This window comes from Triticum urartu, chromosome 7 (genome assembly GCF_003073215.2).
Source record: "Triticum urartu cultivar G1812 chromosome 7, Tu2.1, whole genome shotgun sequence".
Classification (NCBI taxonomy): Eukaryota; Viridiplantae; Streptophyta; class Magnoliopsida; order Poales; family Poaceae; genus Triticum; species Triticum urartu.
The window spans coordinates 195,264,269-195,273,255 of NC_053028.1; the positions used below are offsets into that span (position 1 = coordinate 195,264,269).

The 8,987-nt window shown below is 48.2% G+C and overlaps 1 protein-coding gene across 1 annotated transcript; it reads right to left on the reverse strand.

Moving 5' to 3' along the window:
• Positions 1-647: 647 nt before the first annotated feature.
• On the reverse strand, positions 648-3,451 carry LOC125520876 (diacylglycerol O-acyltransferase 2D-like). Its single transcript, XM_048685920.1, has 9 exons — positions 2,848-3,451; positions 2,626-2,700; positions 2,456-2,541; positions 2,148-2,254; positions 1,884-2,039; positions 1,661-1,747; positions 1,353-1,450; positions 1,172-1,259; positions 648-980 (listed from the first exon to the last, which is right to left on the reverse strand). The coding sequence occupies exons 1-9, from the start codon at positions 3,057-3,059 to the stop codon at positions 879-881; spliced, it is 1,011 nt and encodes a 336-aa protein (XP_048541877.1). The 5' UTR covers positions 3,060-3,451; the 3' UTR covers positions 648-878.
• Positions 3,452-8,987: the final 5,536 nt, after the last annotated feature.

The following is an 8,987-nucleotide window of genomic DNA, read 5'->3' on the forward strand; positions in this document are numbered from 1 at the left end:
TTTCTCTCTGCTTCTCCGTCAATCACTTCTCCGTCAATCACATATGACCAGATGTATAGAGAAAAGAGTGAAGAACATGACACATTTGATCAAAAGTGAGAAACATGACACATGTGACCGGACGCATACGGAGAAAAATGAGGAACATGGCTGCGGTGTCCGGATGTGTAGGGAAAAAAATCACATATGACCAGATGTATAGAAAAAAAGTGAAGAACATGACACATTTGATCAAAAGTGAGGAACATGACACATGTGACCGGATGTATAGGGAGAAAAATAAGGAACATGACTGCGGTGTCCGGATGTGTAGGAAAAAATATAAGGAGGAACATGACTGCAGTGTCCGGATGTGTAGGGAAAAAAAGGAGAAACATGACTACGTGAATGGACAAATAGGGAGTTGTAACGGATGCGCCCGGACCGTGGACACCGAGGAGGCCAAATTCGCCGATTCCGGCTGTAGATGCCCTTATGACTTTATCCATCTTTTTATTTTATAGAAAAATTAGGACGACCAACCACATGACAGGATGCTGACATAGTCCGTGGATATGTTCGGACAATCGACTAATGCGTGTAGCTCATATCTTGCAGATTAGCAGTCATCCAAACCTAAAAGCAAAGAACGAACCAAGAATCTCCTCTGAAGGATCGACTTGCACGAGGCTTTATATTATGAGCAACCAGTGGGAACTGACAATTCTGTCACAAGAAAGGCGCCGTGTGATCATCAACACTTGCCAGTACCAACATCATGGCCTAACAACTCGGACAAACTCCAGCTTCGTACTAGTGATCGTGCAATGATCAAACAGGCCGCAAGCGTCGCCGAGTTGCCGTGATATTACAAGCCACTTATTCTCCACACGAAAGTGTTATAGGACTCTCAGATGGAGGCCAGGATATCCGGCTTTCGTCTTGTACTTCTCAAACAGTTCTTGCAACGCGCCGACGAATTGCCCGTGCACTTCGTTTATCTGTCGACAATGAGGAAACTTGTTTTTAGACGGCTGAAACCAATATACTGCTACTGTTATAGTGCAGGGGAACATGCAGAGATGAACTGTAAGATTAGTCCTACAAGTAATCAACTTATTTTCCTCTTCTAGCTTTTCACTAGATTGACAAAATTGTTCCTGGCAGCAGTTGCGTGATTATGAGTTTTCACCTCATCAATGGTAGGCAGAGGATTTTTCTTCAGCTCAATGGGTCTACCAACAACCACATGCATAGGTGACGAGAAAGCGATCGGTGTCCTGCATTCAGATGTTGTGCCGGTAGATGATGAAAAGCCATCCAAACCGATATCGCAAATTCAACAATAATTATATCAACACGCAGGGAGTTACCCGTATCTTCCCCAGAAGATGATGGGAGTAAATTTAAGTGCTCTAGCAATGTTCACAAACAATTTGCCTCCTGGCCTCCACCACCTGTAAGCTTTGCTCTGACCAGATGATAACAACAGAAAATCAACATTGGTAATTCTTCAGGAATGTATTCAAGGATAAAAAACGAAGAATACAGTTGACTTTGCAGGGACATGACCCTAAGCATATTCGGTAGCTTCCTTGTGTTTTCAAGTTTGGGAAACTGAATTTTCTTCAAGTTTACTTTCAACATTTTACAGTTAAAGTAACCAAATGTTGCTTTTTACCTGTCCGAAGCAGAAAACAGGGACTAAAGGGCAGCCAGCCTGCATAGCTATCTTGACAAACCCTTTTCTTGAATTAAGGAAAGCAACCTGCAAAACACGCAAGGGTTGGACAAACTTTACTTAGGAAGAGTGAGTAATAAGGTTATTTTAACTCAGAAAGTCAATGCTCCTCGTCAATGAATGACACGAGAAAGGATGCCATCGACGTGGCATAAGCACAAACCTCGGAATCATGATCCATATGAAGAATCTCCTGTATACCTCCAGGCACCACGACGCAACTGTAACCAGCTGCAAGGTAGGAGTAGAAATTCTTCCTGGTTGCAGCAATCAGTCCTATCCATGTCCATATCTGCCTCAGGAATGGGGTGTGGAACACCTAACACAAATGGACCATTGAACAGAGTAAGGAACACAGCCGACTAATCGATGGAATCAAATTAATCCGCGGCATTGTGCTGCAAGCAAATTCAGGGAGCTTACGTACCGCACTGCTCGCAAGGACTTTGAGCTTAGGCAGGGGCATGAACCCGACATGATTCGCCAGAGCCGCCACGCCGATCGGCAGCACAGAATGCGGTTCATAGCCAAACACTGCAAGCATAGCACACAAGTTAGCCAGGCACAGACTTTCTACCAAACAGATTTCTGTTTCTTTGCCCTTTTGATATCGTCAGCACCGAAACTGCCGTTGAATCGTCGGCTAAACACCGAATTAGCCCGGGAAATCCAGTGAAGAGCTAGATATGATGATCATTGCATCTGTATATGGAAACTGATTCTGAGGAAGCTCACCATAAGCCCTGCTGGAATCGAAGGCGTTGTAGTCCTCCACATGCAAGCTAATCGGGAAGTAGCCCATGGCATACTTGCAGATGAACCTGCAACCGCGAGCAGAACCATCGGTTGAACATCCAAGAAGGAATAAAACCGAGCAAATTGCAGCAATTAGGAGAGAAATGGACCTGCCGATTTTGCGGCCCAATTTGTCCTCGTCGTTGAGGGGGGTGAACATGAAGACGAGCTGCAACGCCACCACCCTGCATCATCAAGAAAGGAGTCAGCACTGACCCATGGAAGACAGGAGAAGAATAAGAAAGGAAAGAAAATGCTCTTTTGCCTCCTGCTATGCTAGAAAGAAAAGAGAATAAAGGAAAAGGGAAGGATTGGAAAGGGACGGGACGCACAGGGCGGCGAGGCGGAGCGGGAAGAGGAAGAGCGAGGCGAGGATGAGGATGACGTTGAAGTGGATTCCCCCGAGCCACAGCGCCAGCGCCGCGATCGTCCGCGGCAGCGAGTAGTTGGTGCCCCGGAACACCGTCGCCCCGCCCTCCTCCTCCTCCTCCCCGTCGGCCCGCGGCCTCTCCTCCTCCCCCTCCAGCGCGCCATTCGCGCCCATGTCGCGGAGCCGGGGCGGACCGGGGGAAGAAGAGGAAGAAGTTCCCGGTCGGTCTCCGCCGCTTCCCGGGAGTTTCTTTTCTTCCTTGCTCACGCACGCTCCGCGGAGGCGGGCGGATCCGTCCGGCAAAGGTGCTGCTGCCGCCGCCTACGCGTGCGTGTTTGGTGCGGTGGCGCCTCGGCCGTCGGATGTGCGGGGCGGTGGCTCGGATGGCGCACCGCGCCGCGTCTTATAAAGCCGATATCCCCGTCTCGTCGCGGTACGGGTGTCGTGTGCGCGCCGCATGCGCTCGACGTGGCGGCCCGCGCCCAGCCGCGCGGCGCGTTTCTTCGCCCCCGCGCGACGTCACGGGTTCCTTCGCCCCGTCCGTCCGGTCGTGCGTGCCGCTGCTATCTCTGAACGAACGGCGGGGCTGCCCGCCAGATGCCACCGCTCCCTCGCTGCTCCTGCTTGTGTCCAGTCCGGTCCTGCCGAGCGCGCCGGACGTCCGGTCGTGTGTGCCGCCGCTGTCTCTGGACCCACCTCTCTCTGACTTGCGGGCTGAATCGGGGTGCACGAAAGCGGGTTGGAACGGGAGGAATTTCGGAGGAGCAAAAACCGTAAAGCTGTACACGCACAAAACGTTCTACTCCCCTTCACGCAACATCTTTTGGAATTCAACACGAATTTGGGAGGTACGATTACTTTCTTTTTGAAACCAGGGAGATATGATTCCAAGTTTCCAACGTGCGCGGTCGTAGGATTGAAGCACAAGAATGCCGTAAAGAATAATTTGCTGTGAAGATCAATAGATTGGAAGTTTTTCCGCAAAAAAAAGAAGAAAAAGAATTTGTCGACTCGAGGCGTTCAGAAACAGTCTCTATATAAATAAATATAAAGGCCAAGAAAATAATCGCACTGTTCCCGTGTTCGATTTTTTTTATCAACTCGCCAAGGCGCCAAGCTGCCAGCGGTGGAGAGGATAACACGAGGTGGTGTGGAGTGGGTTTTCTGGACCTAGGGACACCTAAAGACGCATATACGTGATTCGGAGTCTGGATCTCGAGGTAGTGACGGCTTTTTGAGTCTTGTGGCGGTATGGGACGTCTCTTTCATCAACAGATCGGGTTCGATGCGGCTCGATAGGTGACACATGTGCCTCTTTCGGAGTTGTCGGGCGGTGCTTGTCGCCGGCAAATGAAGCCACCGGTGGATGCGCTACCGGCGGATGCTACGCACGGCGTCTTATATGGACACGTCAAGTCATGCCTGCTAGCGGCAGGTGATGCACGGTGGCTCTGGTGGAGGTGTTATGTTTAGCCTGATGCCGTCAGAGGTGGCAACAGTAGCGGGAGGTAGGCGATATGGGACGTCTTTGTCTTCCGTTGTCTCCTCCAGAGGTATCCGCCTATCAAGGTGTCGGTAGACAGATAAGGTCGGATGGTACATACGGCTTCGGCGATGAGTTTATGCACTCCGGTGAAAACAAAAGATCTCTGATCATACTAAGTCATCACGCGCTGTGTCGTGTCCTTACTGAAGGTGGTGGACTAAAACCTGGCTTCGGGGATGAGAATCCGGAGTTCAACCTTGTGGTGGACTCGCCATCATCGGTGCATGTGCGATGATTTCTTTTTGAAGACGTAGCCTAGGAGTTGTGTTTTTTCGTTTATGTTGTGTTTTGTATCATAGGGATTAGTGGCTATCTGAGGAGGTACTGTCGTGAGGTATACGGCCTCAAGGTTTGTTTTCCGATTTATTTCCGGATCAATGGTGTTCAGCTACTGGATTTTGTACTTTTAAAAATATATGACTGCATGCATCGTTATCGTTTTGATGTAGAGGCCGGGGTTATTCTTTTTTAAGAAAAAGAAAATATACAGCTAAAACATAGTCGTTGCATCTTTCATCGGTCAGTTTGTCAATTTTTGTACAGGTCGCATACATGCATATATTTTTATACAGGCCGCATACAGCTAAAACATAGTCGTTTAATTTTCAAATTTTACATGCATATATTTTTTGTATCTATATATCCTCTAAGCGCGTTATTTATTTTAGTTTTCAAAATGCTTACATTAGAAAAAACATTGTCGGATTCTGATGGACCGGCGAGATAATCTGAGGTGCTGTTAGGTTCGATCGTTTCTTTCCAACCTGTTTTTGAAAAACTACTAGTGTCGACACACAATCTCAATCATATATATATCTGGCAAGGACCGATTGCATTAGCATATCGCAATCACAGCTTTGAAGAGTAGGATTAGTTATCACTCTTCTACAGTTCTTTTTCTGTTTTTTATGACCTTTGATGGTGCTTTGGCTGAGGTGTTAGGCGAGGTCGGCGTGGGCGTGTTTTACTTTAACAAGGACACAAATTTTGCCTCTTTTTATTAATTATAAGAAGAGAGTATAATAAGTACATGACCTCGATCATAGGCAAGGAAAAGAAAAAGATTACTCTTGGGATATGATGTCGACCGACCCTCGGCTTATGCTCTAATACATGATATGATGATCGGTGTCATTGTGAAATGATTGTGTAAGGCACGTGTATTTCTTCCGTTCCATATCTTCCGAAAGACTAGCATGGCAAGGGGGGTCATGACTACTCTGGCTTCTAGAGGATGAGCCATCGCAGACCACTTCCTTTGATACTGCGAAGATGTCCAAAGCAATGTCTTTTTGGAGATGGTGAATGCCTTTTTTATTGTTTCACCACCTTCAAGATCGGGAGTGATTATAAGAGAAGAGGATGACTTGGTGCTTCTATTGTCTTGGAACCACATATAGCTGGAAGCGATGGAATTTGCATTAGTGTGGGTCCGGAGAGAAACTCTATTTGGGATCTGATAGCCCTTCCTATTTGCATGGGAGGGGGGGGGGTTATTTTGGAGGATCATCATGATTCATGATAATTGTGTAGCATATGAGCTTGCGCAACTTGCAAATCATAATAAGCATTTTGCAATGTGGTATTTACCTTCTCCATCACTTTGGAATCGTCACCTAAGGGAGGATTGTCTCATCAATGCCGACCGAATAAACATGCCTCCTACAGGACTCAACCCGGCTTGACAGAGAAGGCGCACATTCTGATGTTACACCATATTGGAGAATTCAGAAGACCTTGACATTTAGCGGCGCGAAGACTCCACGCCACAACATGAACACCATTAGCGGCGGTAAAGTGGAAGCACATAGCTCGTCACGTAGGAAAACAAGCTCGTTTTCAACTACAATGCTGGAGACAGGCTCGGCTAGGTCGACGCGCAAGACAATGTCATAAGAGTAGAGGGCGGCATAGAATGCCTGGCCCTGATCTAACTCAACTTGCCATTCTAGAATTTGACGGACTGACCGTTAGCCGACGCAACAATGTTTGATTTGACGGTGTTTGTCGTGAACTCTAATTTTTTGAAAGAATTGTTATAAAAGTTGAATGTAATAGCAGTTATGCTTTAAGGACATGTCTACATAAAAATTTAAATATTAGGGACCGGTATATATCAGTGACGGAGGCAAAAGACATTTTTTTTGGTGGGAGGAGGCAAAGGACTAGCAATAGCCGGGGCTTCCCCATGATCCCGTATATGTGTATATATGTGCTTGTTTTGCTTTTACATGTCGAATTTTCAGAAAAATACAGGTATTCGTATATAATTTGGACCATGCTATCAAAAGCTTGACTCATTTGCTCCGCCTTATCCTTTTCTTTTTGCGGAAATGATTCAGATTCATTATTAAAGTTCATCAGGAATACAAAGCATCTCAAATATAATAAAAAATACATCAAGATTCCAAGACCAACGAACAAGCATTACTACCGCTAGAACGAGCTGCCGTTGCCGCTCCCCTATATTTGATTTGGTGGATGTATAATCGGTTTGGATGCACTCCATCCGAATTTATAACAAGACATGCAAAAAAACTGGACCGGCCATTCTTTCTTATGCGGAAGAAATCAAGAAAGTGACAACGGAGAGCGAGTTGAGGGCGAGGCTTTGCCCCATAGACACTGCAACCACGAGTAATGCATAGAGCTGGCTTTTAAAGAAATTATCTAAGAACCTTGCACCTACTCACTTCACATGATCCGGGCAAACAGGTCCGGCAATGAACCCACTGAGTACATGAGGAACAAAGAGTAATATTTGAAGGACGCGTGATCTACAAAAGCAGATAAGGGTTCCCACATTTTATACGCATTGTGTCTTCGTATGAAAACAGGTTCACACCTCACCATCTTCTGGACGGTGACATATGTTTTGTATGTTCTCTATTTGTTTTCCATTTGTTCCTCAGGAATAGGATGTGTACAACTTATTCTTGTGATCTTATCTGATATCCGTTTGAACGGAGACACGAGGCCATTAGGCCGTTTGCTTTACGTTTCATCAGAGAGAATGGATAAAGTTTGAGTTGCAGATGAGAGAAAGAGAGAATGGCTACTACGCTGAGGTGGCTGCCACGTAGGACAAAATTGAGAAGGGGCTTTCGAGTGATTTTAAGAGCCGGGCTTTATGTTTTAAATGATTTTGCTTGGTCGTAACTTCAACTTCTTAACCAGGATTATTTCCAAAATAAACAAATAAATAAACTTCTTCGCCACGAATCGAGTGGAGTAATACAAATACGTTGACCAAAGTTTGTTCCTTTTGAAAGGTTGCTACAAGTAAACATGGGATGTGGCACTTTTAAACTGTCTTCCTCACGGTATTTTCCGGTTGCACACTGCTCTCCCTACGAGCATCTAAGAGCAACTTTACTGGACTCCGCATTTTGCCGACCTGCAAAATATGTTTGCAGGTCGTATGGGAGCGATTATGCAGGCCGAAATTTACGGCGGCAGACTAGAAACCGCAAACAAACCCTTAAATTTAAAAAACGTTGTTTCGTGCAAGAAATTTAAGCAACAGCTCACCGGAGCTCGCTCGCATAGATGGTTCTTCTTCGCATATAAGTTCATACAAGCCACATACATACATAAAGGTTAGATATGGTAGACAATGCCTACGCTACCGCACCACTGCAACAAAATTGAGCTCATCGGAGCTCCTGCAGTATCTGCCCACCGGCGGCGATCAGTCGGAGTCGGAGTCGAGGTCGACGAAGAGCTTCAGCTGCTCCTCCTTCATCACGCGCAGGTCGGCCTCCTTCGATGCGTGCGCCTGCGATGCCGTGAGGCCCGTCTCGAGGAAGAGCCGCTCGTACTCGAGCTCGCGCCGGACGCGCTCTTTCATCTCCTCCTGATCTCTCGCCGACCGCTCGAGGACGACGCGCTTGAGGAGCTCCTCCTGCCCCGATGGGAGGTAGTCCTCGGGTCCGATGACGCCTCGGCGCGGCGGCGCAACGGGCACGGCCTCCTCCGGCTCCCTCTTCACCAGAACGAGCCGCGAACTCGATGCGCCCGCGGATGAGCACCCTGCGGACCCGTGGACGGATGAGCTCCCCGCGGACCAGTTGCCGGAGGAGGCGCGGCGGCGACGGGCGCGCTCGAGCTCGAACTCGTCGAGCTCGTGCCGGTCGAATGCCGGCGGCGGCCGGGCACCCTGGTTGAGCCACCGACGCGCCCCCCGCTTGCGTGCGGCGTCAGATCTGGCGCGGCGGCGGCGCTCCGCCTCATCCCCCGAGTCGGCCATGGTGGTTCAAGACTCGCCGGCGGCGAGAAATCAAGCGGCGCGGTGGGGAATTGGAGGGGAACACGGCGGCGGGAGGATAGGGTTTCGACCCGCATCTGCCCCGCAAACCCGCAGTTATAGTGGCTCGGGGTTGTGTTTGCGGGCCGCGGCAAAAAAATTTACGGGCCGGACACCGATGCGGACTTTGGTCTGGCCAGAAAAATGGGCCGAGCCCGTATAATCGCTAGAATTATGCGGATTTGTGCCGGATGCGGGGTCTGCTAGAGTTGCTCTAAGCCACAACTTGCCAAATTGGACCCTTAAATGC